The 17,561-nt window shown below is 33.2% G+C and overlaps 2 protein-coding genes across 3 annotated transcripts; both read right to left on the reverse strand.

Moving 5' to 3' along the window:
- Window positions 1–276: 276 nt before the first annotated feature.
- LOC131144719 (sm-like protein LSM36B) lies at window positions 277–7,126 on the reverse strand. The gene is made up of 4 exons (XM_058093555.1): window positions 6,937–7,126; window positions 6,392–6,531; window positions 592–705; window positions 277–502 (listed from the first exon to the last, which is right to left on the reverse strand). The coding sequence occupies exons 2-4, from the start codon at window positions 6,498–6,500 to the stop codon at window positions 456–458; spliced, it is 270 nt and encodes an 89-aa protein (XP_057949538.1). The 5' UTR covers window positions 6,501–6,531; window positions 6,937–7,126; the 3' UTR covers window positions 277–455.
- Window positions 7,127–8,093: 967 nt separating this feature from the next.
- Window positions 8,094–15,912, reverse strand: LOC131144720 (putative disease resistance protein RGA3). Of its 2 annotated transcripts, XM_058093556.1 has the most exons (4): window positions 15,588–15,887; window positions 11,885–14,839; window positions 11,644–11,791; window positions 8,094–8,504 (listed from the first exon to the last, which is right to left on the reverse strand). In XM_058093556.1, the coding sequence occupies exon 2, from the start codon at window positions 14,736–14,738 to the stop codon at window positions 11,928–11,930; it is 2,811 nt and encodes a 936-aa protein (XP_057949539.1). In that variant the 5' UTR covers window positions 14,739–14,839; window positions 15,588–15,887; the 3' UTR covers window positions 8,094–8,504; window positions 11,644–11,791; window positions 11,885–11,927. The 2 variants fall into 2 exon arrangements, 1 of the variants encoding a protein (XP_057949539.1); XR_009133882.1 differs by lacking the exon at window positions 11,885–14,839 and having other exon boundaries at window positions 15,588–15,912.
- Window positions 15,913–17,561: the final 1,649 nt, after the last annotated feature.

Genomic DNA, 17,561 nt, shown 5'->3' on the forward strand with positions numbered 1-17,561 from the left:
AAAGTTTTTAATAAACATTTTAGAGATTATTAATATGTTGTGCCCTACTTTTTTAAGAGCTAATTTGGGAACCTAATTTTAACAAAATAAGAATTCAACATCTCTGATGTTATTCTATTTAATTCAATAAAAATTATTTGAAAGAATAAAAGTATGTTTTAAGAAATTGAAGCACCTAACAAAAAGGTCAATGTCCCAAGAATATTGAATGATCGAAATGTGATAACAAAAAGAAAAGAGAGTGAAAATGAGATGGTAACCACCGAAGGGGAAATATTAACCTTCCAATATGCCTAACCTTTTATAAAGCAAAAGGTTATCATTCATTATCTAAAATTGTTTGAGAAAAATATTCACTGTGTGTTCAACTCCCAAAAGTTCTACCTCATACATGACTATTAAACAAGAAGATTGCAAAATGAATCTGCATTTCTTTCTGGGAAATCTCTCAATGTTCAAGCCCCTTCTGCCAATGTCCTTTTTGAGGTGCTAATGTACAAAACTGCATCAAGAAAAACGCACTCGGTTACTGCCAAACCGCAGGTAATAACACGAAAAACGTGATACAAGAAAACAAGTAATCATCATTACCATTATTTCCTCGAATAAAAGCATCACCATATTTGTTTTTCAGCTGCCCATTGACGTATTCTTCTGTTTGCTCCATTGCAATGTTCATATATCCATCAAGACAAGCTAGAATACCTGCATAAGAAAATGATCGATGCTAAATTTCTATGCTATCAATAAGCAGAGCAGATAAAAAGATCGACCATGTAAAACTACTGTGGCAACTAAATATTTGAAATTTAGCAAATTTGGCATGCCACGTTAGTTTTCTATTAGTTTTATAAAAAATAAGTCAACTGGAGAGCTTGCAATGACTGACCTAAAACATATGGATGTGAACGTACTATCAACAAAAAAAATGAGTGTAATATTGATTAAAAACCCAACGCTAATAACCAGATTCCTTAACACAGTGCCATGTCAGTCAATTCCACCTGCATCCTTTTGTTTTTTTCTTTGATAAAAAAGAATTTACAGGAAAAAGGAAAACAGAATACAAAAGTAAAAGAGAAGAAAAATCTCCACCATAAACAAAACAAAACAAAAGAACAAAATGAAGTATAAAAGACTACCATTTGAAGTAACATCCACCTCCATTCTTTTCATTAGTGGAGTGCATTGTGTACTATTCACACAATCTACACTCATTTGAAATTCCTTTAGGGGAATAAAGGCTCGTGTCTACCTCAACATGATGGATAGCATGTTCCCAACAAAATGGATTGGATTCTCAAGAAAGACAAACTTCTCCATAAGCCACAAGGCTGATCTGCCTGAACTATGGTGCTGCCAACTGCCAAAAAGGGGGTATGGTTGCATAGTATGCGTTTGAAAAGACTGACGACATATATCATCCAAGTATTAGAGTAAAGTATTTAACTTCTCCCAAGTCCAAACCATTAAAAAGAAATTTACATAGTGTTAGCACAGATTGCATCACATTTGCACGTAACAATACAGAATCAACTACAAGATGCACTATTTATTTGAGTAACTAGGAGATGCACAATTATGAACATCACCCACTAAATTATACGAAGGCCAACAAGAATTATCACAGCACTTCCTCTGTGAGGAAAGAAATCTAAGGAAAAACATTTCTACACATCATGCTTGATAAAAAAAAAAACCTCCAATTGTCATGGACTTGGCACTCGAGACTAATTATTCTGGTCACTTAAACTTTTTTGCTGCAAGGAGGCTAAGCCAAGAGATACTACCCAAGACACTCTATCATGTTCTCAAGCTGCCTTCACTAAAGATAGAGATAGATGAATTAAATGTTTCTTTTTCTAAGGCCAAGAGGTGCTAAAAGTATATTAGAAAGGAGTAGTCACTAAAGTGGATTTTGAAAACACATTTGGCAATATTGTGCAATGAGTAAGAAATGCTTTGGTGCTAACTATCAAGCATCAGGCTATCAGCTGCTGATATAGCTACTGGGGTACACATAACACCACTAGCCAAATTGAGTTGGTTGGCAAACAAAACTAGAAGGTAGTTCAAGCCAAGGCACATGATGTCACAGTGTAGTGCTGAAATTTCTTCAGAATAGGAGAAAGAGAATCCATTAATAAAGAATATCTTTTAAAAATAAACGTAAATTGCAGTATAGTGCTTAAAGTTTTTCAAAACAAGAGAAGCTCATATTTTCTTAACTGAGAACGTCTTTTTAATTGTTGCAGTAGCGTGTGTGTGTGTGTGTGTGCGAGAGAGAGAGAGAGAGAGGAGGCATGAAAGAGGGATAGAGAGCAAAGTTCCTCCAGTTGATCCATGTTTCTTTCATCCCCACGTGCATTGCATGTTCACACATTTAAGGCTCATTAATAGGTTTACAATACCCAAAAAGAGCATAGCAACATTTCAGAACTCTACACCATATAGTAACTAAAAACGAGTTTAATCACATTCCTTAAAATGCAAAAAAAAAAAAAAATCCAGAATAATTTTTGAAATCCTAGTATAACTTTAAGGATTGGAACTAAAATAACCCAGATTTTCACGGGTTTGATGTCAAATAGGTTGTGTACTAGAAGATTGAAACAATCACCTTTTTCAGCTTCAAATATTCTTCATCATTTAAAAAACAAAAAATGACTAGGAAACCAACTTCCACTAACACAATAACAAATTTAGCTTTTGCTGCGCTTCTTCAAAACTAAAAGATGACAACCAAAAAAATACTTCGAACTTTTTAGAACTCAATTCTCAAATTTACTCATTGCCAACCTTCACGTCTTCTCTACAATGATGCTGATCTAGAGGATGTACAAGACCTCCAGAAATGCATGGGAATCCTTCATAGAAAACCAAAAACAAACTAGAACTCTGTACTTAAATCCTAACGTTAAATTTGGTTTGTGAAATCACAATTCTTAGGAATAGAGCAGTTATAATAGATGAGTTTGATAATTTACACCCAAAACAAAAAGTGCTATTATCATAAAGCAAATAACATTTTGAAAGTTTTTATGAATCCATTACAAGGAAGAGAAAAGAATAACTATTCCAAATTTTACCATGGGAAAGTCTATTCCTTTCCTTCCTTATTTCATGTTAGATGGAATAAAATAAACATTTACATGTGTAACTTTTTTGTAAATTATTACATCCCTATACAATTTTCATTACATTCTCATTGTAGGGAAGCAATATCAAATAAAGTAACTAACATGACTTTCAAGACTAAAACTAATAAATTACCAAGTTTTATTCTTATAGGTTTCATGTAAAATGGGGTGTATCAAATTTTCCAATAGGCAAATGCCTAAATGGTTATATAGAGAGATCGAAACTTAAGTATGCGAATCAATAACAGGAAAGGCTTGCAATTGTCCTTCAAAATTTCTCTTAAGCTGTGTTTGGTACGATGAAATACTGAAAATTAACCTTAAAAACTCTTTTAAGTTGTGTTTGCATGAGGAAGGAAAAGTAAAAGGACAAAAAGTTGTGTTACATCCAATGGTTGATAACTTTTGACACAACTAAATAAAAGGGGGTTGCATACTTCAACATTGGGTGAAGAAACTTTCCATCCTTCCATCTTTCCTTCGTTGATCCTTCCACACTCCCTCCTACCAAAGAAGGTAAGGAAACACAACTCAACCATCATACTAGATTTACTACAATCAAAAATGCCCTTCACTTCATTGGAGCTAAATTTCATAACAGATTTCAATTAAGAAAAGCTAAGAAATTTCGATTATGCTGCACTACTATAGTTTTTCACCATTCTTAGGTTAAAGAAGATTCTTCACATCTTAATCTTTTTGATAAATGAAGCAACAACTATTTTCACTAGAAACAAGTTAGGGTTGAGGAAAACCCATCCAAGATTATTGGACGGATTAAATCCAACTGTGTCAGATCTTAGTGTTACATCCTTTTTATGACGGAAATCTTGAATATGATCATGTCTCTTGGGGCAATATACAAAAAGGAGAGTAGATCAAGAATTGATTTTTTTTCCATTTTTTTTCTCTTTAGAATTCAATGGGTCTTGAAACAAATCCTCTTCAGCCCAATATTTTAGAGGAAATTTTAACCTTGGTGATTATTCATTCATATCATATTTCCTTCCAAACTCCATCTTGTCCCCCCCCCCCCCTTCGAGTAGCATTCTCTTAATAAATTTCCTAAGACAAAAATAAAAATAAAAATAAATAAACACAATTATTGCCAAAATCCAAGTCCCATCCATGCCCCTGTAATATAAGCCAAGATACTGATAATGCATAAAATATCTCCCTCAAGTGTAACTTAGGTGACTAAGGATCAGGACAATAAAGGGTTCGTAACCCCTGAGTAAGGAGAGAGAACAAAAGAGTGTAACTCCTATAACGCCCTTCGCATTGATGGAACCCGGTATTGAATACCAAAAGGGTTCTTACTACTAAAAAAAAGGACTTTAGAGTAAAAGTAAAACATCTCACAACTTCACAATCTTTATACTATAGTCATTCTTTCTTTACTCCATTTCATGACTTCAACATCAAAGAGACCGCCCATAGTACGCCTTGGGTCTTCCAAGTCTTTTTTGTTCACTTTTTAGGGAATCAAGGTTGTGATCCAGTTCAACATATTTTCGGTACAACATTTTGGCGCTGTCTATGAGAACCAAAGGGGTAGTGTTGACCTAGAATCATGACAACCTCGCACAATTCCGGCTCCAATCACCCGTTCGGGAATCATTATCTTTATTAATTAAATCACCGCAGCATGCTGGTTTGTCACAAGAAGTAATGGTTCTAATGGAGCAGTTTCAGCTTTTCAAAAAATAATAGAGGAAATGCTTGGGAAGATTTTGTAGAAAAAGAAAGATTCTCCCATATAGAATCAAGCAACAAGTACTTTGAAACATGTCACCAAAAAAAATTAAAATTCAACCACCAATCCAACAAAAACAAACTCTAAAAACCTCAAAGCCGGATGTCAACAGAGTGTAGACATCGATAAACATTGCTCTTTGGCATTTGAGGACAAGTTCAAGAAGATCAATCAGCTTGAGAAGATGATGAAGTCAGTCCATGACCAATCTATACCAGGTCAACAATCCATTAAACTCTCATATCCTCCTTTTACCTAACAGGAAATGAAGGTGCCTTTACATTCAAAAATTAAGATGCCAAGCTTCGATTAATTGGACGGTACATCAGATCTAGTGAATCATTTGGGTAGCTTCAAGTCATATTCTCAATAGACAAGCGATGCTCATAGTTCATTTACATGGGCCCCTAGTTGGTTTTAGCAATATCAAACAAGAAACATGCCCAATTCACCAAAAATTTCTGCTCAGGTCAGGTTTTCTAGAAAAAATGCTTGCCTGGTTGGCATAATTAAAGGAGCTGGTCAGATTTGGTAAAATGAAGGACTTGCTCAGCAAAAGCAAGTCCAAAAAGAAGGTAGAGAAGCCTGCTGGGCTCATAAAGAAGGCCTGCCAGCTCAGTAAGGTGCCAGCTTGGGTCAATTGAAAGGAGACTGGCAGGCAGCCCTGCTTGGTTCTTAAAAAGAAAAAAAAAAATGCTACTCAGCCTGGAAAGAAGGCTTGCTCAGCTTGGCAAGGTGCTAGCTCAGGTCGGCCAAAAGGAAATTGAGAAGCAGCTCTACTCAGTTTTTTTTTGGGGAAGGGGGGGGGGGGGATTGCTCCTCAACCCGGGCAGAAAGCCTAGTCACCTCGGCCAGATCTTAGTTGGCCCAGCTAGGTCCTGGTCAGCTCAGCCAGATCCTAGTTCGCTTGCTACTTCAGCTGACCTACTTATATGCTCCAAAGTATAAAAATAACTTTCAAGCTTTGGAATGGGGGGAACTAATGATGCATAAAATATCTACCTAAAGTGTAACTCAAGGTGATTAAGGATGAGGACAAGGGCTCATAACCCTTGACTAAGGGAGGAGAATAGAGGAGTGTAATTCTTGTAACTCCCTTTGCATTGAGGATATTGGTATTGAATACCAAAAGGGTTCTTTTATTACTATAAAAAGGACTTTAGGGTATTGGTAAGACATCACACAGCTACTCAATCTTTGTACTGTTGTCATTCTTTCTTTACTCCTTAGGCATTGGAGAGATCCTTGAATTACACCCCAGGTCCTCCAAGTCCTTTTTGTTCTCTTTTCAAGAAATTGAGATTGTGATCAAGATCAAAAGATTTTCACAGTAAAAATTCAATTTTCATAAACTAATCACAAAATTAAGGGAACCAAAATGCACAAGTAAACACATGTAGCAAAGCCTTATTAAACCCACTACTTACAAAGTACAAACAATACATTCAATAAAAGCTTGTTCTGCTCAAAGACCAAAATACAAAGGGTAACTGACCACGATAATCTACGCCTGAGTTGAGCTTAACAACAACAGGCCGTCCACGAATCGATTTGAGGAAATCCGCTGGGGTTTTTGTGGTCGCCGACCCCTTCTCTCCACTCATATTTTCTCTGCTAAACCCCTAATTCCTTCACCTAAGAAAGCAATGACGAGACATTTAGACTTAATAACTTGATGATCACATCCAACCATACGAAAATTCCATTTTTTGCAGTTCCCTTTATAAGCAACAAAGAAACCGTCAGCACACAAACAAATACACAAAACTCACCAATTTTGACAGATTAAAAAACCATCGGTCAAACAAAACTAAACTCAAGTCAATCTTTGCATCAGTTCTGCACAACTGTCTGATTATTGCTCATAATTGCCTAAACCTTTTCATCACTTTCCAAGAAAAGAGAAAAAAAGCTTTAAAGAACCAGCAAAGCAAACCCTAGAACATTCATTATCCCCAGGTTAGTCCGAAAATGCACGAACTTTATAGCACCCTTGCGTCAGCTGTAGTTCATAAAAGAAGACGATAACCTGAAGCTTACCGTAACAAGAACTCGCCCGAACAGTGGCCGCAGATTACTCCTAACTCCTTAGCTCTCGCTCTCTCTCTCTCTCTATCTCTCTCTCTGCGAGAAAGGAACCGAGTAGCTTGAAAATAAAGAGGGAGGAATGGGACGGTGTTATTTTTTTGCTGCGCCTCTTTAATTTTGTTATGGCTTGTCAAATTTTTTTTACAAAGGCAAACTTTTTTAGTTTCTTGACATCAAGGTTTTATTTGAAAAAAGAATTAAAAATTTTAAAAGATATATGTTTATATTATACTTTCATTTATATCTAATATATTAAAAAAATTTATTTTAATATAATTAAAAGTAAAAAAAGTTAAATGTAAGTGATGTAAAAAATTAAATTTTTGTTTACTGACATGTATATTTTAAATGTGTTTCTCACTTTGCTAGATAGCAAAGCATTAAAAAAATAGTTTAGCGTATTTTTTATTATTCTTTTAATATTTTTTAAATTTTAAATGGGATATAAAAGAAAAATGAGATTCACAAAACGAGAAGCATGAATTTAAAATAAAAATTTTGAATACACATGAATTTGTTATAACAATTGATTGTGATACACCCCATGTCAAACATTTTAGTAATTAACACATAAACCAAATTCGATTTTTTTTTATTACACTTCATTCATGTCAAAATTTTTAACACAATAAATATATTCATTCATGTCAAATATGACATTGTGCATTTGAATCCTTGTTATTGCTACTATTCTTTTTTCTATCATATCAATTATCACATGTTGACACATGAGATGCTTGGGAGGACCTAGCATGGTTACTTGGAGATATTCCGATATTGCGGTTAAAATTAAGCATCTTAATTATTATTTTTTAAACTCATTAATTTCAAGGTTGTCCATAAGGATACAATTAAAGTTCTATAAGATTTAGAAGTGACATTAAACAGTAGTAGCTAGCAAAACTAATATTGATTAGGTTACTACTTAAGTAAAAGATAAATGAATATTGTAATTTAGCATATAATTCTTTGTGAATGTAATATTGGTTTCTATAGGTCTTTGTGAGACAAAGGATAGTTTAAAAAAAAAAAAAACACACACACACACACACACAGACATGCCTCGAGACCTTTTCCTTTGCTAAGCATACGGAGTATGACAATAAATGTTGATAACAAAATGCCAATAGTACTTCAAAATATAAATTAACAATTTGACAATGTTGTAAGATAAATACAAGAATTTGTTAAGGTGATTAACTAAGAAAGGAGAAATAGTACTTCATACCACAATTATGTATGGCCCACAATAAGACTCTTCCTATTGTTTTTAGATTCTCATGTATTTACCCATGGTACAAATAAATAGAATGAATTTAAAGGGAAATATAAAGAAAAGTTATGTGTAAAATTGTAAAGACAAATTCTATTATATGTCATTCCATTCTTCTTGATCACCAAACATGTGCATATTGGTGAAACAAACACCTGCCTTTTCTTTAATTTCTCCAGTTTTTTCTCTGAGCGTCTTCAATGCTTCGTTGAGAAGAAAATTAGGCTCTGTTCTCCCTTTCCATAATCTGCAAGGCACACAACACTGCATTAAAGGAATGCCTTCTTGTTTTGAATAAATGGAAATTAATTAAATTTTGATATGATGTCAGCTTGCTCATTGTTAAATAGATAGATAATGAACCAAGCACAATCACGACTTAAAATCCTGTTGTATTTAAATGCCTGTGTGCAAAATTCGATGGGTTGCAGATAGAAAATCTTGATGCTTGGGAAAGATAGATGTTATTAACTTATAAAATGAAAATAAACAACACCTGGTCTAACTAAAAAGATTACTGTTATCTCGTATGGTGGAATAGTGTTTGTAGTAAAAAAATTTATCTTTGAGATGTTGTAAATAAATCTCCATATAAATGAAGGTGAATTATGCAACATGAGCAAATAATATACAGATACTGATATAAGAATATGCAATGGCAATGACATGCATTAGCATAGCTCAGCAATCATAAATCAGCATAATCGAATTACTTAAGAATGCCTACAGGCTCGTCTTTTCCTGCCTAGCGTTCTAATTTAATAATTTTTTAATAAAAATATAGGCATGGGGTCATTGTCATTCAAATGAATACTACTTTGTTAGAACACTGCATATGTGAAATTTGGAATAAGCCCTATAAAATTTTTTGCATTGTCAAAATTAGAAAGACATGATGTAGGATAGTGAGGAAACAAAGAAGAGGGAGAGAAACAGAAGAAATAGAGAGAGAGAGAGAAGATAACATAGCACGAATAGGAGATGGAAGAAGGTGGTGATGGTGATTGATGATGAAGAAGTAGAAAACAGACACGAGAGAGGGATGTCTATTTTCAACTTATAACTGCCTTCTCATACAATTCACTAAGAACTTACACATCAAACATTTAAAATAAAACAAATAATTAAAAATCAATACCAACGCATCTAAGATATTCAAAACAACCCTAATTAACTAAAATATCTAGATTTACTGATCTACAATAAAATCCCTAATTTTAAAATTTTCAAACAAAATACAATCACCTAGAATTATCCTCAAATTTTCCTCCATCAGATAAATCACAAGTGCCCATGTGATCAATCAAACATATATGCTTATATTTTAAGAATCCTAAGCTCCTAGGATCAAAAAAATAAAAATAAAAAAACATATAAATGTAGTTTTAAGGTTTTGTCATAGAACTCTCCCAAGCTTTTCAAACTCAATCATAACTAAAGTTAAGGGATCATTTGGTATCACTATTAACAATTACGAAAATAAAAATTGCAGACAATAAACTATGTAAATTATCTATGGAGATCCAAGGTAAAGGCTTTTGTGTGGATTGCCATTCTTAATAGAGTTACCACCAACAACCTGTTGCAGCTTCGAAGACAATAAATGGCTCTATCACCTGCTGAGTGCGTTATGTGGTATGCTACAAGTTAGGATCATGCACATTTATTTCTTCATTGATAGGCTTTTTCATTCTTTGGGTAGTGTTGAATTATTTCCTGTTAATAGATTTTTGCTAGCTTTGGTAGGCAAGGAAGGTGAAGGTTTTGTGCCAGAGTGCAGTTTTTATTTGGGTAATTTGGTTGGAAAGGAATGCTTAGATTTTTGGGATCATGTTTAACCCATATGTCCAATGTGGAACAGGATTTTTTGGCCTCTTTATAGGCGTTCAGTATATGGTGCTTTGTTAGTGTGGCCTTCTCTAATGTTCAGCATGATTGCTAGACCCTTTTAGTTTAATGTTATGGTTTTGTTTGATGCAATTGCTAGCATTGGTTTTCAATTTCTGTTCTTTTAGGATGCCTCATGCTTTTTGTAATCCATTTGTTCTTAATGAATTTCTTTTTCCTACTAAAAAAAAGAAAAGAATATAAGGCGCTGTTTGGTATCACTGTCAAAAATATAAAAACAGAAACAAGAAACAAAAGCTAAAAATTATAGATAGAAGCTGGAAGATGAACAGTATTGAAACACGTTAAAAAGTAATTGAATATATGTTCATTTTTGTCATTGGATCAAATATTTAATAAATATGATTAGAAGAACAAAATTATAAAAGAATACAAATAAAAAATATTAAAATAAATATATAAATTAAATTATTTTATTTTATTATACATTTTTAAACATACTTTTAGTATTCTGTCGATTGTAAATGAAAGCCAAAAATTAGCAAAACTATATTGATTTTTATTTTTTGATTTTTTATAAAATTAAAGAATATTTTAATCGTAATTTTATTTTGCATGATTTTAATATTTTAGTAAGAAAATTGTATATGCAATGATATAATCCACAACAACAAACTCTGGATGCTGAAATACTATGGGGAAGAAGTTGCTACAACAATTAAAAATCAACAGCAAAATTCTTTGACACTTGTTTCTTCATCGTATTGCCACGAAAACGAAAAAACAGAAAAAATGATACCAAAGAGCCTGTAATATAACACAAGCATAACTATTACAACAAGTATATAATGGCATCAAACCTAAGCAAAACTTCACATATATTCATTTAAATAAGATTACTAATTTATAAGTATTCAGAGGGTACTAAGGGTACAATCAAACACCTCCACTCCATTGAATAGATTCAAAATTAAGAGATAATAGAGGCAATTATGTTCTTTTGATTGAAAAGTCACAACCACAGAAAATTTAACAGTGAACTATATATGAAATAAATTTTGCTAGTTTATTATTAGTTTAGTAATTATTTCATCCTTGGTGAAATTAAGCATTCTTACATTCAATTGATTGTGGAACAAAATTCCAACACACATCAAGCAACTTCAAATTAAATAGTCTTTGCAAACAATTAGAAGTAAATTACTGTAGCAATAAAAATTTTTAAAACCAGCAATCAACATGTGTATGTATTAAAAAAATCATTAAATAAGAAGGGAATATACAAAGTGAAGGATAAAAGGTCCTCTGCTATGAAATACCAAAAAAAAAAAAAGGAGAGAGAGAACAAGATCGCAATATCAAAGGTTGCCAATCCCAACAAAATAAAATGATTATGCTTTGCAAACTGAAGTTCATATCTTAATTTGGCATTGATTTGAAGAAAATTTGAGAAAAATAATACTACTCTTGGACTCAGGATTAAAAAATGATAGCTTAAGATGGCATAGTTATCAGAAATTCACAGTAAATAAGAATACCATTTCGAAATACATTGGTGGTGATCAGTTGGCCACGGAGATCAGTAGAGCAATTTTGAGTTTGGTTGAGAGAGGATTGACACTTGCAATCTTTTGGAGGATATTCTCAATCAGCACTTCATAATGAACCTTGAGAAAAGGATATGACCTGAAGATGGAGAACCAAGAACTTCATCCCACATAAAAATATTAACTTTGAAGTACACAACTCACAAACAAATGCTTGAAATTAAGAACTTACCACCATTATGCTTTAAACAAGACATTGAATTGATAGCATTAAATCACACAATATTCAGTGTTGGAATATGGGAAATCTTAGACCACTCCGAGCCAGTTTCCTCAATGCATCTTTCTTCTAAGAGAGGGCAGTCAAAGACACCCAACCATCTTAATTTGGAGAGACGTCGCATGGCTTCTGCAGTAGGCAGATACTGCAGGTTCTCACAACCTGAAATTTCCAGCTTTTCAAGAGATGAAAGCCTTCCTAGCCACTCTGGTAAAGCTTCCAAACCATCAAAATCAACAATCTCCATACTTCTAAGTCTAGATAGGTGCTGTAATTGATCAGGCAGAGATTTGAGCTCAGGCCACCCATGTAATTCTAATACTTCAAGTGATATAAGGTGGTGGTGGTGACCATTCAGATCCACTGCACTACAGCCAGTGCAACTACTACAAGCACGACAAAGAAGAGAAGGGAAAAAATCAAGCTCCTCCCAAAACCTACCAATTGTCAAACTCCACAAGCTGGTGAGGCAGCATAATAGCCCTTCAGGCAATTCCATTAGTGTTTCACAGTCAATAATTCTTAAGATGGAAAGAGAACACAACTCTTGTATATTTGGAATGGAAGTCAGATTACAACACTCTTCTACAGTTAGCTCCTCCAAATACTTGCAGGACTGCAACCCCCTCGGTAGAGAGATCAACGCACTGCATCCTATAATCACCAACTTTCTGAGGAATGTGAAGCCATGTATACTTGGAATGGAATCTAGTTCATGGCATTCCTCTATCTTCAAGACCTGAAGATTCACCATCATCGTCATCCATGATGGGAATTTATCCGCTCCAAAGTTCTCAATCTTTAGTTTGTTTAAGTTCAGGTGAGGTTGGAGTCCTTCCAACACTTCCTCATCATTAATATTGTCATCACCTTCTCTTTTCCGACTCCAAATCAGCCCCAGCGTGAATATGTTAGTTTTTGCCATTAAGTTTGCTCTCTTGGCTTCTTCTTTGTTTCCCACATGCTCGAGGTTGTAAATCTTTAACTTCCCTTTGAGTCTGTTCAGTGGTCCCAACTCTTCAATTCGGTAACCCCTTCGACAACTCACCGCAAAGAATGGTAATGTCTGCAAATCAACTAGCCTCCCCATCGCAGTCGGCATTTGCTTCCTTATGTCATCACTATCACTGTCAACATGTAAATGTCTCAGCTTGATCAACTTTCTCATTTCTCTTGGAAGCTCTTCAAGAGAACTGCAACACATAAGTTTTAATGTCTGCAAATTGTAGAGCTTGGCAATGGATTTAGGCAACACTTTGATGTTCGTCCATGAAACATTTAGATATCTTAAATGTTTCAACTTGCCAATTGAAATTGGAAGCTCCTCTAAATCAGCCCTATTCAGATTTAAAATGCGCAAACATCCCAAGTTCAATAACATAGTGTTAGAAACTCCAACCTTTGAAAACAATGTACGCAATTTTCGAACATTATTCTTTGGAATTGTATTTACAAATTCTTTGTCAGAAATTAATGAAAGATGTCGAGCAGGAATAGTTTCATTCAGCTGACTAGCCTCCAAAGCTAAGATTTCAGATCTTGAAATAGATTGTGCAAGATCGTGTACAAGATCATGCATCTTGCACTTTTGGATATTACCAAAATAATCTGTTGTAGCATCTTGGAATAATGAATTATATAACAAAATTTTAAAATACTCATAACCTAAATCCTCCATCTCCATTCTACTCTTTTCAGAAGGCTGAAGCAATCCCTGAGCCATCCAAAGTTCGACTAAATCATCCCTTTCAATTGTAAAATCCTTGGGGAATATTGCACAATATGCAAAACATCGTTTTAGAGAAGATGATGGCAAACTATCAAAACTCAACTTCAACACAGGTAGGATTCCATCCTCATTTTCAGGTAAATCCCAAATATCACTATTTAAAATTGATAACCAGTCCTGTTTCTCCCTCTTATAATGCATGATCCCTCCCAACACTGTTGCTGCTAATGGAAGACCCCCACATTTTTTCACAATCTCCCTTCCTAGAACAATCAAATCTGAAGTCTCAAGGGGTCCGCCACTTGCAAATACCTTTTGCTTAAATATTGCCCAACAATCTTCTTCCGATAGTGTCCCTAAATGATAACTAGGAATTGTCTCCATAAATGAGGCTACTTTATCATTGCGAGTAGTTACAACAATCACATTTCCCATTTTTTTACTAACTGCCAACAAATGACTTTTTAGATCATCCCACTTATTTGGATTTTCATTCCAAACATCATCAAGTACAAGAAGATATTTTTTCCATTCCAGCTTTTTCTTAATGGTTTTAAGTATGTTATCCAAATTTTCAAGCCCATGGTACTCGTTCTTGGCAATAGATTCCAAAATCCCTTTTATAATCCTTTTGACATTGAAATTTTCAGACACGCATACCCATATTTTTACATCGAAATGTTCATTTACCTGCTCATTTTTGTAGATTAGTTGAGCAAGTGTCGTCTTCCCAATGCCTGCCATCCCAACTATGGGAATTACGGTGATGATTTTGTGGTTATTTGTGCTAGTCAACATGTTTACAATAGTTAATACATCATCTTCCCTTCCAATTTTTGAATCATCTACAAAGGAGTCAGTCTCACGATTTTCTCTTATTGGAGCAGGTGTATCTACAGATGGCATTGGTATAAGTCCAATTAAAATTGCTTTGCTTTTAATTTTTTCAAGCGAGATATTGGCATTCCTTACTTTATGAGCCATCTTGAGACGAAATATGATGGGGCTGGAGAATGAAAAGAAGTTGCATACCTTCTTCACCATTTGGTTTTGAATCTCCACTATACGTCGTAGCATTTCGTACAGTAACTCATCCAACACATCATCAACATCATAAGCTACGTCTTTAAGCCCCTTCAGCCAGAGTTGAACTGCCTCATCCCTTGCTTGTGGTTTCTCTGCATCACGTAGTATCGCTTGAATAAAATTAAGTGATTCTTCAAGATCTTGTAGTTCACCCTTGAAACCCCATGCAAGCCTCGTTTCTTCAGAAGCAAGTGAGACTACCTTCTTTACTATTTCCTCAGTTGCAAGACTAAGGAGCATTTCCGTAGCCATGTTGCTTTGACAAACAAGCTAGAGGTGCTCAAGGAATTTGGAAAATGGAAGCCAATTGTGTCTCTGTTCAAGATTTTCACCATATATATAGCTATGACGGGAAGGAAAGACGTGAATCTGATACCTTACCAACATCCACCAATCGGGAAAAGAGTTGGATACCTTGAGTTTTGCCATGAATAAATGTGACTTGTTCCCAAAGAAATAGCTAGAAAGTTATCATTTTTGGAAAATATTTCTAAAACTACAGTTCTCATATATCCTTTTTTTTTTTTTTGGCACTCCAAAAATGAATTTGATAAAAGCCAAACAAAATTGCACTAAGTGAGAAGGTAAGAATCTATCTTTAGGCAGAAGGACAAGGCAAGGCAAAATAATTAGACGACACGTGCTTTCATTCCTTGCTAATTGATTATTGGGATGCTTTAAGAATGGCGGCATTCTCTCCATGCCAAAGAATTCCTTCCGAGCGAAAAAATTATGCATTTACATGGCTCGATTGAAATAATTGATTTTCTAACAACTTTCAATTGAACATGCTGAAGTTCAATAATCTAAAATTACTCAGAGAATAATCACCAAACTTACACGAGTAGAAGATGAAGCCATGTGGTGATCAAAATGAAGAGTCACTGAAAACAGAAGATCGAGAACGCACTTCTTGAAGTTCAATCTGGAAGAGAGATTAGGCTAGGGCATCATTACGGGATCGGCATTCTGCAATGAAGTCCTCAGAAGACGTGCAGGGCTCCAAATCCGAAACATAGCGATCAGTTCAGGGGTTTGAGAGATCGCAGCGGAAAATACTTCATTGTTCGAGAGATTTGAGACGGCGTGCGTACACTCAGGAATGCATGAGGTCAGTTTGATATTTTTGCGCGCTTGTTTGGAGTTCTGAAAAATCGAAATGCCAATATATGACATCATTTGATTTTTTATTTTCAATTTTTGTTGCAGCAAATAAATATATTATGATATTTAATTTGGATTTTTTATTTGTGCAATTTTTTAAAAAAAAATTATAGAATTTTATATTAAATTTTGTCTAAATTCAAAAAAAATTTATATTAAAATGATTTTAAATTGGTTCTAAACTTAAAATATGTAATATATTCCGTACTAAATTTTGTATTGAGTTTTAATGTCAGTGCATTATTAATAATTTTCTCTTATAATTAACAAAACATCAATTTTCTTAATGAAACCTTGGGTCTTAAATAAAGTATATATATGAGAATGGATAGAACATAAAAACTTACTAAAAGAGCTTATTGGAACTAATTAAAAAAATATGCCATGATTGTTATTTGTCAAGCAAATAATGATCATTGCATGATGAGCGGCATCAAAATAATGTACAAAATTTATTTAACAACATGTATTGAAATTCATTGATTAACTTGAAACTACAACTAAAATTTGGTGATTATTCATCAAAATTTACTATGCTACTACTAAAAAAACACGAAATTTCACTTTTTGATAAGGCATAATCAAAATAAATGTATTCATATATTTTTTAAAATTTTTAGAAAGAATTGGAATTTGTTTAAAACAACACTTTTATTATTTTTTAATTATCAAGTACAAAAGTAGAATTAAGAATCATTGTTGATATCACAGTAACAAATTTGAAAGATTATGCTAGTTTATTTTGTATTTTTAATATCTATATCAAAATTTTGTAATTTGATTCAAAAACAAAAAATTCAAACACAAAAATCAACATTTGATTAAATTGGTTTTAAATATGTTTCAATTTTACAATTTTTTGGTCGACCGCACGTATTATTGAATAAAGTTGGAATGGAAGAGAGAAACCTAAAATTATAGCTTTAGCGCATAGATGTTTTTTGTATTTTAATAGTTTTTGGTGACTTCTAACTGTAAGAGTTAAATCTACAGACTAAAAATTAAGGGCTCATTTAGTTGTGAATTTTTTTATTATTCAAAATTATAGTTTTCAAAGAACCTATGAAAATTTTAGTTTATTTTAAATTTTTTTAATATTTGTATTAAAACAATATAAAATAAAAATTGTTTATATGTGTAAAATATTTTTTTTGTTTTACTTTTATATTTCAAAATAATGAAAAGGAAACAACTTGTTTTCTAATTTTTCAAAATCTATACACGGTAATATTTAGAACTATGTATTTTGGGGTTTAAATTTAGATTTTTATGAGTTTAGAAGAAACATTGTACATAATGTGCATAAATTAATGTTCAATATCCAAATTTTATGCTTCGGCAAGGTAAGAGTTAGACATTAAGAAAAATAAAAAATATATATTTTCTAATTTTTCTATATACATTCAAAAAATTGAAAAATAAGGTGACTTTTTTGTAATTATTTGAACTCAAAAATAAAACTAAAAACTATTTCTTACAAGGCAAAAGTATCAAAGACAGTTATGGTGTTGATTCAATTAAGTTGTGCGAGCAAAATCAAAATATTCAAAAAATAAAAAAATAACTAACTTTTTTATATTTTAAAATTTTGAAATAAAAAATAAAAATTATTGCTAAACCTATTTCATCTTTAACCTTCCCCCCCCCCCC

This window comes from Malania oleifera, chromosome 12 (assembly GCF_029873635.1).
Source record: "Malania oleifera isolate guangnan ecotype guangnan chromosome 12, ASM2987363v1, whole genome shotgun sequence".
In the NCBI taxonomy this organism is placed as follows: domain Eukaryota; kingdom Viridiplantae; phylum Streptophyta; class Magnoliopsida; order Santalales; family Ximeniaceae; genus Malania; species Malania oleifera.

Coding starts and splice junctions, on each gene's coding strand:
- LOC131144719 (XM_058093555.1), bottom strand. CDS start 6,500: ATGAGTGGAGAGAAGGGGTCGGCGACCACAAAAACCCCAGCGGATTTC. Junction 706..6,391: donor CTCAGGCGTAGATTATCGTG/GTCAGTTACCCT, acceptor TTTCTTATGCAG/GTATTCTAGCTTGTCTTGAT. Junction 503..591: donor TTTTATTCGAGGAAATAATG/GTAATGATGATT, acceptor TTCTTGATGCAG/TTTTGTACATTAGCACCTCA.
- LOC131144720 (XM_058093556.1), bottom strand. CDS start 14,738: ATGCTACGACGTATAGTGGAGATTCAAAACCAAATGGTGAAGAAGGTA.